This window comes from Camponotus vicinus, unplaced genomic scaffold (genome assembly GCF_025532165.1).
Source record: "Camponotus vicinus isolate PSW18456_S1 unplaced genomic scaffold, iyCamVici1.0 SCAF_11, whole genome shotgun sequence".
Lineage (NCBI taxonomy): Eukaryota > Metazoa > Arthropoda > Insecta > Hymenoptera > Formicidae > Camponotus > Camponotus vicinus.
This window is the reverse complement of record NW_028141947.1, coordinates 10,596,444-10,613,424: the sequence shown is the minus strand read 5'-3', so window position 1 is coordinate 10,613,424 and position 16,981 is coordinate 10,596,444. Positions and strand designations below refer to the sequence as shown.

Genomic DNA, 16,981 nt, shown 5'->3' with positions numbered 1-16,981 from the left:
TTAATTAGAAACTATATTCAATTTTATCAGAAGTATATTGTTATAAATAGACGTTTATCATGAGAACGAATTATGTAATCAAATTAGATAAAGATGTAATAATAAAATTAAACCTATATATACCAAAACATATGTCACTGCGCATTATTATGGACACTAGTCTGAAAGCGAACATGAAGCAACAAAACAGAATGCTGGCTGAAGAAAAGAAGCGATATGCAAATTTCCCGAAGAGCAGCATGCCACTCTTAACACACTCTTTCCACCCCGCGCATCATACATACAGAGAAAGGAAGAGAAGAAAAGAGAGACAGAAAGAAAGAAAAACGACAAAAATGACAGAAACAGAAAAAGAAAGAACACAGAGAGAAAAATTCTACTTGTGTATGTTTCTGCACACTAACCTGAGACAGAGGGAGAAGTTTTTATGTACTACGACTGACCTGTAGCAGAGAGCCATCAGAGCAAATACTACGAAAACACCCCCTACCACCGACATGAGCATACCAACTAAAAATACAGTGTTAGAGCCGTGGTAGTTCTCTGTATGCGTATTGTATGTATGTAATTCGTCGTCATCATATCGTCATCATTATTATAGCATACATCACCAGCATCACCATCATTATCATCATCATCAACATCATCATCGTTATTAGCGGATGTGGCGAGCCATCGATTACACCGTCATACATGAGTGGATTATTGTTTGTTCATTTATTTTTTGTTTTGCGAAACGAGGATTTACACCATTGCAGTTTACGCAGTGCAGGAGGGTGGTTCGATTCGGTATTTTCGTATCCGAGCGTCCCACAGCATGCAGACAGACAGAGATGGCAGACAGAAACAGATAAGAAACAGAGAAGCCAATATCAGCACGTGAAAAAAGACATACATATATATGTATATTATTGTATATACGTAAATGTTTGAGATCTAACACAGAGTATTCATTTTTAAAATAATGCCATCAAAGTTTTATTTATGTTATCATTATTATTATAATGTTTAAAAACGCGATATACGATTACAAACTTATTGCAGTCTACTCTAGTATTATATTGTATTATATTTTGTGTATTAAATTTCTATAATTAATATAAAAGCAGAATATATATATATATATATATATATATATATATATATATATATATATATATATATATATATATTTCGAGTTTTAAAATGAACACTCTATATATGATTCTAATTACCAAACTTCATAACTCAAAAAATGCAGATTCAGCGTTACATTTTTAACATTGAAATTTGATTGTCAGCAATAAAAATAAAAATCTGCAAATTTGTAGTTATCAAGTTTCATAATTAAGACATGGTTATGCTTGACAAATTTTTAGAATTTCTTGATTCTCAGATCTGAGAATCTATTTTAGTATTCAAAGACTTAAAATCTTAATCTTAAGAATATTATGAATAATTCAAAGATTAGTAAGATTTCCAAACTCTTAGAAATCAAGGAATTCAATATTAAGGAAAAACATTAAAATCTATAGATCTCGGTATCCAAAGATTCAATGACATGTAGATTCGTAGATTTGAGAGAACCCAAAGATCACGTATCATAATCCTGCCCTTGTATTCTTTCTAGGAAAAGACAGCTCCTCTCTCTTGAACCCTTTCAGTTTTAAATATTCTTTTATCAGTTATATAATAATGCTTAACTATAAATAGATTAAATGATATAGAGGATAAAATATATCTTGAGCGAACAATTGTAGAAAGGGTTAATCTAATTACTTAATTCATCGAAATATCGATTTTTCGCAAAGAACCTATTTCGTTGACTCGAAAAAAATCGATCGTTCTAACTTGCAAGCGTCCTCCAAATTGCACACAATTATTAGTAAATGACGATGTCCAATAGGTTGTTCGCTAATCAGCTTCTTTCATGCTTTCATAGGGCATACAAGCAGCTGGCACATTGTATAGTTTTTTTGACGTCGCCTTTTGAGGGACAGTCAAAAATTATGTATAATGTAAACTTTTTTAATATTTGACAAATTTTATTTATAATTATCTGACATCTCTTCTCTTGATATATAATTATTTAAAAGAAATGTCACACGAAATATAACGAATTTAAAGAAATATGACATTTCCAAATTTATATTTATATTATATTCTTTCTACTCATTTAACCGATTCTACTCTTATTTTTTAATTCACAGCGTTTTTTTTCACTGTTATCCCTCGAAACGCGATAATCAACTAATATCGAAGTCTTCGTTCGAAACAACATAGTCACGATCATAAATCACTATGCCATGAGCACATTCATAGCACACCACATAGTGACAATATATTATTAATATATAATATATAATATATAAAAAAAGATGTACATATATTTTGTCATGTATACGAGCGGTACAGACACAAAATTAGCTGCATTCTATTTTCATGAAAAATATTATTAAATACAGCTGAGAAAAAGAGAGAAAGATAAAAAACATTAAGTATAAATATTTGAATTGTTAATAATTAATAACTGCTTTTAACTTTTATTAATTTATAATTATTTTTTAATAAACACTCAAATACTAACAATAAATAATTTAATATATCTAGGATTTAAGGATTTTAGGGAAATTAACTATATGTTGTCTAAAATAACATACAAGTAACTTAAGATTCATGAAGCATAGAGTTATATATGTGATGCGAATTAAACAATCTCGAATTCATAGCATTCTAGGACAATTATACTTTTCTGAGGAACTTTTTAGCGAGGAATCTAGGATGCGAGATAACTAATCTAAGTAAATTGAAAGCTGAAGTATCGAGAAAGCTAAGGACACAAGCAATCTAAATTGCAAAACACTATAATAGGATCGAAGAAAGTTTCAAAAGATTATTTGTATTGACGGTTCTTGCACCTTAATCAATATCAAACGGAGCCAAAGAAAAACGAAAGATAAATAAGAGACATCAACATATAAATAATTTTATCGTTGTATGAGCTGAACACAGCAATTTTTGTTTCTGCAACTCTCGCGTTTGTATGAATATGTGAGTAAGAGTAAACACCGAGTAGAATAGGCTAAGAGTGATCGATATCATGATAGAGCATTTATGGCCGCGTGCGATGCCTCCGTATCATCATCATCATCATCATTATCATCATCATCCAGCTAGCCACGAATTACGACGACGAAGACGACAGGCCTTGATCGCGGGCGATCTGTTCCCGCTGTTACTGTACCTGTAGCAAACAGCCATTAGTGCAAAACAAAGGAAGACGCCAGTCACGACACCCACTAGGATCACTACCATCAATCCTGTAGAGAGATTGTTGTTGGTGCCTCCTGAAATGATCAAGCATTTTGTATCCTGCGCATGCGGTGTGCACGTGTGTGTCTTATTCGGTGTGTACGTGAGTGTGTGTGTATTCCGTAGTGTGATTCCATCCTAATATAATATGAAGATATCGTCTCTTTCATCGTAAAACTTTGTAACTCCAAAGATTCTGAAATCTTCCTCTTCTCAATAATTTTAAAGACACGCCGTTAGAAAGTTCTACAATAGCGAGCGACTTTTACAACACGCATCATTTTTAATATATCGCTATACTAATTGTAAGATATGCTACTTAATATGAAAAGGAAGGTATAGTGAATCGGAAGGTACAGTGAATTTAAGAAATATAAAACGGAAAACATATGATTTTAGGAATTTAGCAAACTCAAGGATCTAAAAGTCTGAAGTTTTAAATATAATTTGTGATCTTTTTTTCGGCTTAAAAGTATTGCTTGAGGGATAAAAGCGGGGATGTCGCATCCGGAAGGACCGAGAAAGTACTAAAAGGATATATAGTAGGATACAAAAGGATCCTTCTATTCCACTTTCGCACGATATATGAATTCACATCATGAGTACGCATCTAATTTTATGTGCACAGCTGATAGTATGACCCTAAAAAATCCTAACTTTGTCTTATCGCGAGCCTAAAGTCGATTAGGACGATCGACTGGACCTATATTGCTAGAATTGAAGGTACAGTAGACTTCCTTTTTATCGGAACATCGGACATTACTTCCGGCTCAAATGCTCATCGTTTTTCGACGATGAGACAAGGCTTATCGCTAATCGAATGTGGAATCGATTTAGAAAAGTAGCTTCTACCTATCTATCGATCTACTCTCTTCCCTGAGATTCTATTTTCAAATAGATTTTATTTAGTTTACTCTTCTTGAGATTAATCTTGAAATTAAATATGTATAATACTTATTTGGAACTCACAATTTCTATATAAATTTTATTTATGTAACGATTATTATAATAAATGTAGTCTTTTTAAACAAAAACTTAAATATGACTCTTATAAGAATTACGATAGATTTAAAAATTTCGATCGAGAAACCGGAAAGTAATTAAAATTTTGTAATAATTACAATTTTCTGAACGGATACATCACATTTCGCATAATTGTGAGTGATAACGGTTCAATGGAAGTCTTCTGTACTCTCACATGATAATTAATAATGATTAAATAACTTGATAATTAATAATGGCAAAATATGAAAACAAGTATTATGATGTAATATAATTATAAGTATTACATATTTTTACGCTTAAATCCTACGATATAAAATTAATGCGAAATATTGGAGCTGTTATTCACTCTTATTTATTTTCTCTCGTATCGTAATAATATTATATATAATAATTTTTAAATAACGTACTTTATGTAATATATCGAGAACTCAATTTAAATATCAACAGTACAACATCCTAAATTTAACTTTTATTCGCATCTTTGTACGTAAAGGATTAATAGCGTATTTTTTTAATAATATTTAAAAAATTATTATAATATCTAAAAAATTATTAAAATATCTAAATATTTTTTACATAATCTATGAATTCCTTTAAATTTCAGATTACATATTCCTTTATTTGCTGTCTTTTTAAAGTGAGTCATCGATAATATAAGAATGATAAATAATCATAGCAGTAACAAATGTGTCAAGACTATTATTCGATTATTTGCCCCTTGTAGGCAATTAAGTCTCTAGAAAGCACGCATATAGTAAAAACAAATTCACACTTAACTCGCATAATAGAAAGTTACATAAAAGTCCTGTGTGTTAATTTATATGCCTGCTCTCTAGAGAGTTAATTATATGTATAACATATAATTATATGTATCAGTTAATTATATGTATAACATATAAAAAAATTCTGCAACATATAAAAAATGGATGATGGCGCATCAATTTCCCGCTTTTATCCTCTATATATACATGTATAAAAATGTATGTACAATTGACAATTATGAAAAAAATAAGAAACCAAATAGCTTACCGTAGGGGGTCTCTTTCTTCTCCATTATTTTAGAATCAGATTTTGATTGGACTACTTCGGGCACGGCTGTTGTCGGCAATGCTGTCGGAATAGATTGCGCTAAGGAACAGTCCGGTCCGCTCCAACCGGGATAGCAGTAACACTTGTTGACGTTTGTACATACCTGTAACAAAACAGCAATTTTCAACAACATATATATTTAATATTTAATATAAACTAATATAATATTATATTATATAATATTATATTATATATTTAATATAAACTAATATAATTGTATAACTAATATGCCATTTTAAAACTTTAATCTCATATATAATCATAAAATCAAAAAAGAGAGAATTGAAATAAAAAGATTTTAGACATTATTGTATAGTTTTAATCGGGTATAAGAACATTATTTAAAAATCGACTCTTTCAAATATATAATTCAAATCGACATATGTATTCTCTTGTTTTAATTTTTTATATCAGAATTACTATTTGCCACTATCGTTTATTAGGAGTAAATTGCTCTAAATTATTCATTATGAAATATACTTACGCCATTTCCCGAACATTCGTTGTTATCGTGATTACTAGGACATTTCTCTTGATCGATGTGCGGAAATAAGCTCGTGCAAGTTTGATTCACGCAAATCTAGAATATATAATTAACTCATGTAATATGACGTATTAAAATCAGTTCTAAAAATTATTTAAAGGAGCATTATTAATGTAAAGCTACGTATATATATTTAATAATTTTCACTTAAATGCGCAATTTGGATATAGTATTATTTAACTAATAATTACCAAATTATCACCGCAAGATGTACCGTCTCGGACCAATCCCATTCCTGGTATATCAGATCCTTCCACTCTTCCAGTCGTAGCTCTTGCAAATCGGAATAATTGATTTAATAAAGTCGCAAATTATATCAAACACGATTGATTAAATATTAATATTCAATTTAATGAAATATTAATATTTCATTTGATCACATATTAGTAATAATTTGACTTGATTGTCAAATACTCACTTGCATTCATATTCCTGGCTTTTGATGGAAATTATAGTTCTAGAATAATAATCCTTCATTTCTTCGATTACCGGTTGCTTGCTTCCTTGCTGACATTGAAGAGATCCGCAACGAACGTTTCTATAGGAAAACATTTTCGATACTTCAATATTATAAATCAATATGTCTAAACTGAAATAAATGAGATTGAAATAAATCAGATTTTTATAATATTTAATTATAAATTTAGAAAAATAGGAATTTATGTTAATATAAATTTCTCTGTAATTTTTTTCCATTTAATTTGTGATTTTTTATATATTTTATTTTATATCTCTCTTATCAATATATGCAATAAAAACGGTTACTCACTCCGCCTCACACTTGATAAGATGACCGCTGGCGTCGGTGCCACAGTGACCGTTGATGGACCCCTTAGAATTGAACTGCTCGAAACATTGCTGATCGGCAACGACCCCGCCGTAACCCCAGACTTGCTCGCATTGCAAATCTAGAGCCGGACACACGCCGTTGAAGCAACTTCCGGCATTGTTCGAACACGGGCTACCGTTTTTCTTGTAAACATCCGGCGGACACTGGCCGGTATCGCCGGAACACATTTCCGGCAAATCGCACTCGTTCATTGAATCGCGGCAGATGACACCACGGGCATGGAGCTATAATTTTATATTGAAAAATTAGAATTAAAATGACAACAAATGCAAAAAATAACATATATATGACGTAAAGATTAATGAAATTATCTGTCTCTTCACGAATCTGCATTCGCTATATTATTATGTATTTTTTAAGAAGAATTTTATACAATTTAATGTTTTTTAGATTGTATTGGATGTTTGAAATATTTCTTTGGGGACAAGTTGAAACAATATATCTCAATATTAAGCACATCATGTGCATTTATCACTTATGCCATATTACTTCCACAGGTTGCTCGCTAAAGGGTAAACGGATCTTATCTCTCTTGCCTTGCAATTGCTACAACAAGGACCGGTCGCGCATTCAGCCTCCGTCGTCAGTTTGCAGGTGATAGGATCGCAGCAAGGATCGTACTCCTTGCATTCATCGATTGATCCACAATCACATTGTTCCCCGTCATCGATTACCCTGTTTCCGCATTTTCTCATCTCCACCTAACCCAAGGCAGATCCAATCGATTAATGTTAATTGAAATCCCGTTCGATCCCCTCTAATTCGATGGAAACGTTAATTAATCGCAAGTAGATTTCCGATTTACCTCGTTTGGTTTGTTAAAAAGGCAGAATCCCTGGCCGTTCTTCAAGGCTTCTATATAATCAGTTTTACTACACTCGGAAAACTTATACGGCTGAACGTTTTCTAAGCCGACGATGGATTGAGCCATGATGCATCCATGCCAGTCGCGGCAATTGCAATCGTTTCCTAGAATTTTTGACAGAAAATTTTATCGCTCTCGGAGAGGAAAATTATTTTTCTGCTTGCACAAGAGATCCGATTGCTATGTCAGAAAATTAAAATAGATAAATGCATGATATACTAACTTCCATCGTCGTGACTCATGCCGATATTGTGACCGATCATGTGAGCCATGGTACCAGCTAAAAGATGAGGCTCATAAGTGTTTAAATCGACGCTGATTCCTACGGATCTTTGGGTGCACACGGTCGAGGATACAGCCACCCCTGATTCTCCACCTGAGAATGTCTCACCCCTGCCATCACGAGAATATATCTTCAATTATTATTCAGAAAATTAATAATATTAGACAAAATAAAAGTATCGAAATAGGCTGTTTAATATTTAGCATTAAAAAAATTAAATTGGATTGAGGGAAGGGTCAAAAATCGAAAGACAAATAATGAACTCACGTGAGCAATTGGGTGGTATCCTGAGAAACTTGAAACATTCTCCGCATCGTATAATCGTTAAAATTTAACAAGGCTTGACCGATGTCGATACCGTTATCGATTTGCGCCTGGTTGCTACCTTTCCAAGTTTCGATGTATACGACGGAGACTCTAGTATTTAACGTACGGAAATACTGTAAAAGAAATTCACAAGAATTAGCGCATATTTTATCGTAATGAATTATGCGCGTATCGAGCTTACCAAATCTGCGATATTAGCGACTTGGATGGCATCGTGAACAACCTCAGCTCTGGTACTACCGTTTCTTTTGTCAAACTGTATGCATATAAATATAAAAAAGTATTATTAATATATAAATATATATTATAAAATAAATATATTTAAAAAAATATAAATAATAAAATAATAATCAAAATATATGTAATAATAAAGCGTACCATAGCCTTATCGATAATGATGGCAGTTTCGATGTATTTGGTTGCTTCACGGACGTCTCTTTTATATCGATCGGAAGTGATCTTTGATAGTCCGTAAATGTGCTTCTGCCGGCGGTTTTTTGTACGCCAGTCAAGACTTCCCGAATTAGCGCAGCCTTTGTTAACTTTTGTTCGGGCTTCAAATATAATGTGAGGATGTTTCTGCTAAAAGAGAGGCCTGCATATAGTTTATGTTCTTGCCGGCCATCTTGCATCCGTTCCCGACACTCGACATTCCATTTAATTATAGCACGACCTAAACTTCCGCAAAGTTATGTCTAATCTAGTAATAAAATCGAGCCAAATTAACCAGCTCGAATTCAAAGCTTTTGATTCGGATTTAGTCGTCTCGACGAATTATTTCGACATAGTGCACGCTTTGTGTATGTGAGTTGGCACAAATTAGGTTTTCGTTCATTTTATTGCATATATATGTGTGTAAGATAATTATTATTATAAATTATTAGTTTAAAATTTTTCTAATATTTTTTGGCAATAATAAAAGTAATTATTAATCTTTTTTGTTAATTGTTATTAATAATCTGTAGTATACAAATATTATTTTGGAAGCATTTGATTAAAAAGCATTCGTTAAAGAATTTTGTGATAGTTCCTATAAAAATATCACATACACAATTATTTTAACATTTCCTTATAATAATTAATGAGAAGTAATTTCACTGACCGACAAATCGCCGCCGTAAAATGGATGAATGACGAAAGTCTCGTTGCCTAAATGAATGACACCACTGACACCATTACACGTATGAAAAGCAGCGCTTGCTCCTGGATAATCTCTCACAGTGCCATGATAATAACAATGTTCTATCTCCTGCAAGGATTAATAACATCATCCTGAATATTATACTATACGCTATACTCGAGAGTGTCTTTCTCTTAATACTCAAGTTTCACGTAAATTTTAAATTTTATATAAATCTCCCATTTATATAGAGTGGACTCTGCTTTTGCAAATAAACGCAATTTCATTTAACAAAATGAATAATATAACAGTGTATATATACTTATATATGTGACATTTTTTCCCTTCGTGATATTAAAATAACTCGTTAACTCTGTCGATATAAAGAGCTTTTTTTTATTCCTTTTTAGCGCTCATGTCTGGAAAGATCTCTGACACGGTAATGAGATCATTTATATCGAAAGTAATTGATTAAACTAAATTCGTTTTGTAACAGCTTACAGAGCGAAATAATCAATTATGCAAGAACATGCTTTTATTAATAACCATAAATGCGTCGGTTCGTATCACGTGAATATTGAAGTGTCATTAGATTGTTGTATATATTTTTACTGGAATTATTTTACCTGTTTACTTATTTGTTCCGCACCGGATAAAAAGTCTTTCTGCATAAGATTTGGAGCTAGAAGTTGCCTGCAACAAGAAAAAAGATTTTTTTCATCAAAAACGTATACTAATCTTTTAATAAATATAAAATTGTTTTAATTAAACTTCTTACAATTCGAATCATTTGTAAAATATTATCAATATATTAAAAATATATTTTAATTACTATATAATCGGAAACACACACTTACGTATTTAATTCTAAATCTAGGCGAAATTTGTGATTAAAGGCCTTGATTAGAAGGGACGTCCGGTGAAAATGTCTCCCTGTCTGAAAATACCAACATTGCAATTAATTTTCATCGCTAAAAATATATTTCAAGGACAATTATTTGCCTCGAAAATTCCATTTTAATAATTAAATAATTATCAAAATATCTATATTATAAAACTTACTCTCATTCTGCCTCTAGCATTTTGATATCCTCCATCTCCGTAACCTCTTTGAGGAAACTAAATTGAATTCATAGTACAATTAACCATTATATTAATGGGAATATTAAATAATTATGGCATTAAAGAGAGATAATATAAATACATTAGATATAATATGTATTAATTAAAATGTATATATAATGTATAAAAATTATAAGACTCTTTCATAATATAATTTCTTTCATTATATAATTTTCTATAATTTTTAATGTGTTTAATTTTTATTGTGTATAATGTGCTTAATTTTTATTGAATTTCAAAAGTATCTCCATGTGTAAAAAACAGTATAGAAAGCAACGTGACTTTACCTTCGACACACCAACTTCTCTCGTGGATATCCCCATTTTCTCGTGATGCCGTAGCTGTACCGGATAGATGATCTGATAGAAATGGCCACCGATATTTCGTACTAGCTCCTGGTTTTGTCGATATTCGCGTAGTAGTCGTTCGACCTCACCTGAAATCAATTTCCACGTTCAATCGAACGCCCTAATTTTACCCCCCACTCTTTGGCCGTCCCTCTTTACCCCTACGATCTCTAATTTTATCTCGAATGGACTTTGGAGAGATTCATCGCGCTGTTGCCATTAACCTGCCCTCTCAACCATCACCATGGAAATTTTAGTTCATATGACTCAATAATAATGGTAGTAATAAAGTAGATTTTATTGTCCCATTTCCTCTGTATCCACGTATTAGACCCCTTAATCTCGATTGATCCGATTTCTTGTATGTATAAAAGGAAATCGGCTTTTTCCCCTCAAATCTTCAAGTCTCATACGCGAGTCAATTGATGATATGCATATATTTTTCTTAAAATATTATGAGATATTATATATTTAATATTCGTAAACTATTGAAACTTTACACTTTTAAATTAATAATTTAATGATTTAAATTTAAAATTATTGCCACATTGTTTTAATTCATATTTTTGATCCTTCACAAACAATTTATATTTTTCATTGCCACTTCCGTTTATATCCCATCTGAGAGATTGCAAAACACCTTGCATGTGGAGAATTGCCATTACCTAGATAGACATTGATTGTTTGAGAGCTCCTCTGGGCCAATGCTTATTCAACGATGCTTATTCAACGTAATTCAAGAATTATTTCGTATTCTTCTTTCAAGAAGTTTGTCAAATAAGATTTGCGAAATTAATTTTTATTTTTAATCCTCAAACGTCGCCTAAACTCGTTAAGATTACTCGCCAATTAATTTATTCATATTATTCGTAATCTCCCGTCTTTTTTCTCTCGCTGATTATTGTTGTTACCGCAGAAATGGCACAAGTATTTTGCAATTGATTTATTCGATATGATATCATTATTATATTTTACTCTGCAATAATATCTATTGCGGCAGAAATTCTTTTTCAACGGTTTTAATTTTTCATCAGAAGGCTGTAACGTTTATTTTTAGACTTCATAATTCTTGGAATTTCTCGTAGAATAATCTTTTACGACACTTTACGATTGTCGAATCTTATATTCTCGTACAACACAATGTCCAACATTACTTTAAACTTTAGTTTTTAATTAAATTTCTTAATTTTTTGTATTTCTAGGTTCTCTGTTACCAGCATGCCCGTAATGTGTTTTCCGACGCTTTCAATCTAGGATTAATTAAGTCATAAATTAAATTTCTGAGTAAATATTCAAGTAGTATATCAAATTAAATTAAATTTTATATTATGCGTTATTGCTGTTTGCTCATGTACATACGCTCAACATCGCTTTACACCCTAATCTCTAATTAAACTTCTTAATTCCAACGAATCTTGCATTCAATGTTACATTATGTAGAATTTTCTCAGCTTTTAAAGAGAGATTAAAATAGAGCTGAAATAACTCGAAATTTTTCTTCTCTTAAGGCAGATTTCCTATTACACAATCATCGTAATATCTAGGCCGGAATTCGCGCCGTCGAGTTCTGTCCCCGTGCATTGTCCCCGTCTAAAATGTAATCCAATTTAAGTTTCGCGTTTCCGACCAATCAGTGGTGTTGACTTAACAATAAACCGCTCTCGAGGATTTGTCGTATCCTCAAGGATCAAGTTTCTAACGAAAGTGCTGCATTGCGGTCCTTCCACTTTACGGTGGTTTGTTTACGCAGAGTCTTATCCCACAGCCATCGCAATTACGCAAAAATTGCGGTAGCAGATCTTTGTAAATTTTTGCAATAGTATATTAATTACGTTATAGATTTGTTATGTAAAATAATGATGGGACTAAAGTTCAACTGTTTAGTTAAATCGAAATTAATCACATAGAGGGAAAAGAATAAATCAATTAATTTGTTCATAAAGCTTTGCACATCGAATTTCGATAATTTTACAAATTAGTCGATTATATATTTTAAACTATGTAATTATTATTTATGATAATAAAATTATCGATAATTAAGCTTAACGTTAATTTGGACTGATTATACATTATGTAGTACTATATATGTATAATGTATGTGCATATATTTACTTACCAACGGGAGTTTCCTCTTCTTTCCAAAAGGAATCATCTAAAGTGTAGTCGGCTTCTAAAACATAACAGAAAATGTGCGATTTAATAAATAATAATAATAATAATAGATAATTTTCTATATATATACATATACAAATAAACATATACATGTAAATATACATATACAAATAAACAATACATATAAATATACATATACAAATAAACATATAAATATACATATCCATATAAATATACAAATAATATACTTAAATATAATATACGATGATAATGGCGTTCAAAAATAAAAACAGTTTTTAATAAAAAATAATTAATATGTAAAACAAACATGCATAGATACATGAAAACTACTTTCTACAATAGGAAGATTACAAGATTGATGTCTCAAAGATCAACAATGCATTAACGTAATATGTGTTTAGACGTTTTAGTGGTTCACTTGAGAGTTTTAAACAAAACGAACTTTAGCGAACTTTCTCGAGCAAAGCAAACTCTTTGTTGATTATGTTGAAAAAATCGAGGATCAGAAAAAATAAAAGATCAAAGAATTTAAGAAGCTTATAATTTTTAATATCTTATTTCAAAATATCAGAATATAAAAAAAAATCTTAGGAGACAGTTACTTTATACTTTACGATAAACTCTAATTAAAAATCGAGTTTTAATTTGAGCATTAATTGCAAAAATGTTTAATGTATTGATTATTGAAATATTTAAAACATACAAGATTTCATTAAATTTTTGCTTACAATTAGCTTTTATTATCGATTCTGAAATTTTATAACTTTAGTATAAAATATAATATATTAATATATTTAGTATAAAATATAAATAATATAAAATATATATTATTTATCTAATCAATCTACTTATTGACTTTAAAAGCATTTTGTTTAAAATGTCAAATATTATAACAGTAAAGAAGACAAACAACGAACGTTAAATATTTCAATATTGAAACATCCGTAATAAATCCATTAATTATGCATCAGTTGTTCGTCATATTATTGTCGTACATATTTACTTAACTTCCTCTGTTCATCTGTTACATAAGATTAATTCAGAAAATTACAATCTTTTTCTATTCGTGTATACAAACAGAATAATTTATTTATATTGCTCAAATATATTAGATATATTATCTCCTATTTGTATATGTTGATTCAAGCTTTTTTATTCTTTTATATGATTATCGTAATACCATGCTATGTGTTCCTTTCATATAAAAATCGTGGAAATGACCGCGCTATTTATCACATCCTGAATCTGGATTGTGCAGAACGTCCATGTGGTCAGCGGGAAAATGAATATACGACGATATTTGCACTTTTATCCTGCGTAAAGACAAGAATGGATGGCGAAACTTTTTCATTTTCGCACGAAATTTCTCGCCTAAAAATTCATAAGACGGACATAATGCCGGATAAGGGGATGGCGGTTTGCACTGGCCTACTTCCGACACTGTAACACAAAAAAATCAGCCGTAGGCGAAGTCGACCCCGAATGGATCAGAGTCAATGACGCGACGGCTTTATAACGGTATTTCTAAATCTTTTGGAGCTCTTTCGTGCGAAACCGGAGTACTCGGTAAAATCTTTTCATCACTGTAGTATTCATCGAGTAGATAGTTTTTAAATACTAACAATAGATGCATGATAAATTATTATAATTTATAATCGTACACATTTTTGTGTAAAATACAATAATATTAGAGTCTTTAAAATTTTTTGCATGGATGAAAGCAAAAGAGTGTGAAAGATCGATCACTTGATAAATTTAATAATTGAGTTACCTAGAACTTGAAGAGCTTGAAGGACTCTGACATCGCTTAAGTTCATGGTATCATTTGCGACGAAACACAGCTGTATCTTAAGAGCTATATAAATCTGCAGAAAATTCATATCTAGTACATATACACGAGGAGTTTTAATCTAATTATCTTAAAATAAATAATCGGAAGCTTGAAAATCTCTGAATAAACGATTCAAATGATTCGAACAATATTTGAGAAGAGAAATAAACACGCGAGAGGGATAAAGCGTCCCCAAGGAAACTTTACTAGGTTCGAGATAAGCATCATGTTGCCGCGTATAGAATTGAACAATCGGTTTATCTAAAACTCAAAGAAGAATCAGGCTTCAAAGGAGAAATCCTAAAATCCTTTAAGTTTCGAAACATACTCGAGAAAAGTGTATGAGTGTACAAAAGAATGCGTAAGAATGTAAGATGTTTAAGATTAGGTTCGAACTAGGACATAAACTTGAATAATCTAATTTTAATTAAAATAGATCAATCCAGTTATTTATTATTCAAGTTTGGAAAATTTCTGAAAAAGACTAAAGTTCCGAATAATATATGAAAGAAAAAAGATAACCAAGTAAGAGAGATAGAGAAGGTCCCCGGGGAAGGTTGGAGACATCGGGTTGTCGCGTATGGGACTGAACAGTCGGTTTATCTAGGACTCGAAGAGTCGAGCTTCAAAAGGAGTCCAAGTTTCGAAGCACGCTCGAGAAGATAGGGCAAAAGGGCACGCGTAAAAGAGAAGAAGAAAACGAGTGAGAATGAGAGAGAGGGAGCGAGAGGGGGAGGGGGGAGAGAGAGAGAGAGAGAGAGAGAGAGAGAGAGAGAGAGAGAGAGAGAGAGAGAGAGAGAGAGAGAGAGAGAGAGAGAGAGAGAGAGAGAGAGAGAGAGAGAGAGAGAGAGAGAGAGAGAGAGATACTTTTGAACAAGGTTCGACTAGGTTCAGTTCGGTGGCATTGCATATCCCGGCACATCTCGCAGGTGCAGGGCGTGGTGCCTTGTCGGCAATATCGATTACAAACCCGGGCGGTTGCGCATTCACGTCGACACGTGGACGTGGACCGGCAGCCAGACTAAATTTGTGTTGCCCTATATTTTAGGTTCCCGCACTCATCTGCCTCTCAAAGATTGATTGCTTTCCCTCTGTCTCTTACCTTCCGCCCTTCCTTTTCATTCTCTATGTTCCTTTGTCTCTATCTCTCTCTTTCTCTTCTTCTTCCCCCTCGCTGTAATGGTGTTGTACCGGAAGTTACGGCCCTAGAGTCGCAGATTGAGGATCTAAGGTTCAAGCGCACGAAAGCCCAAGGATGCAGAAATTCATACAAAAGAGTTTAAGGATAAAAGCCACTTAATATCACGAGTTATAAGTAAAAAGATTGAAGAGTCTATTTAACTAAAAATCTAAGCCAAAAAATATGCTTTTTTCAGATACATTGTATCTTTTATCGGCTTTTAAATTTTTTTTTAATTTGAAATAATTTATAAAATTAATTAAATTTTATAACAATGAATATTTCCAAGGTAGAAAATAATTCCAAATATTTGTGGTTGTATCTATTTTCGTAAAAAGACTGAAGGTTTTTAGAAAGTTGGAACTGCAGGTAGTGGTTCTCTGAGGTAGTGGAGTCACACACATTCATGAAGTATATGTTTCCGAGTTCCTAAAATTTCTTCGCGACTCGTTACCGGAAAATAAACTTTCTAGGATGGCGGCTCACTTCGTCCGTTCCGTTGAATTCATTTTGTACAAAAACCACATTACTTGGCAAACGCCTTAAGCTTAAACTGCCTCTTTACTTTAAGGCCTCTTAACTTTATTGCCGCAGAAAGCGGCAGCTGTCGATTCTTTCGTGGCCAAGACTCTTCCTGCCGGCCCATATTGATTTCTTTTCACAGTCGCGTAAACTATTTCCGCAAAAGACTCATTGTGCTCAACAAAGACAAGTCCGCGAGTTTAGAATCAGTAACTACATAATTTTTTATATACATATATATATATATATTCTGAAAATTAAATAATTTGACCATACACATATCGAAAAAATCGATAAAGAAAATTATAAATTATAATCTCTTGAATGGAGAAAACTTTAAAGATATTTAAAAGATATTTAATGATCTATAATTTTAAAAGATATTGAAAAATATATAAAAGAAATTAAAAAAAAAATTGATTAAATCATACATAAATCTCTATATTTCGGATAAAATATATAATTAACATGT

At 31.7% G+C, this 16,981-nt stretch overlaps 1 protein-coding gene and 1 long non-coding RNA gene across 20 annotated transcripts in view; one reads left to right on the top strand and one right to left on the bottom strand.

Annotated features, from left to right (window-relative positions):
- LOC145961952 (uncharacterized) overlaps positions 1–16,981 on the top strand; it is a 60,188-nt gene that overhangs the window by 13,096 nt on the left and 30,111 nt on the right. The window lies entirely within an intron of this gene.
- The window catches only part of Mmd (disintegrin and metalloproteinase domain-containing protein mind-meld), a 39,405-nt gene that overhangs the window by 12,136 nt on the left and 10,288 nt on the right, over positions 1–16,981 (bottom strand). For 12 of the 19 annotated variants that reach the window (XM_083082586.1, XM_083082598.1, XM_083082587.1 and 9 more), the window contains exons 2-19: positions 12,960–13,013; positions 10,784–10,932; positions 10,437–10,493; positions 10,232–10,311; positions 10,001–10,067; positions 9,357–9,503; positions 8,633–8,836; positions 8,436–8,510; positions 8,195–8,367; positions 7,868–8,037; positions 7,585–7,748; positions 7,316–7,480; positions 6,699–7,003; positions 6,348–6,467; positions 6,121–6,202; positions 5,870–5,965; positions 5,326–5,488; positions 405–543 (exon numbers count right to left, since the gene is read on the bottom strand). In XM_083082586.1, the coding sequence (XP_082938712.1) occupies positions 405–543; positions 5,326–5,488; positions 5,870–5,965; positions 6,121–6,202; positions 6,348–6,467; positions 6,699–7,003; positions 7,316–7,480; positions 7,585–7,748; positions 7,868–8,037; positions 8,195–8,367; positions 8,436–8,510; positions 8,633–8,836; positions 9,357–9,503; positions 10,001–10,067; positions 10,232–10,311; positions 10,437–10,493; positions 10,784–10,932; positions 12,960–13,013 (2,410 nt within the window). Of the gene's footprint in view, positions 1–404; positions 544–3,223; positions 3,327–5,325; positions 5,489–5,869; positions 5,966–6,120; positions 6,203–6,347; positions 6,468–6,698; positions 7,004–7,315; positions 7,481–7,584; positions 7,749–7,867; positions 8,038–8,194; positions 8,368–8,435; positions 8,511–8,632; positions 8,837–9,356; positions 9,504–10,000; positions 10,068–10,231; positions 10,312–10,436; positions 10,494–10,783; positions 10,933–12,959; positions 13,014–16,981 lie in introns of all 19 variants that reach the window. The other 7 variants (XM_083082590.1, XM_083082592.1, XM_083082591.1 and 4 more) reach the window with 5 other exon arrangements.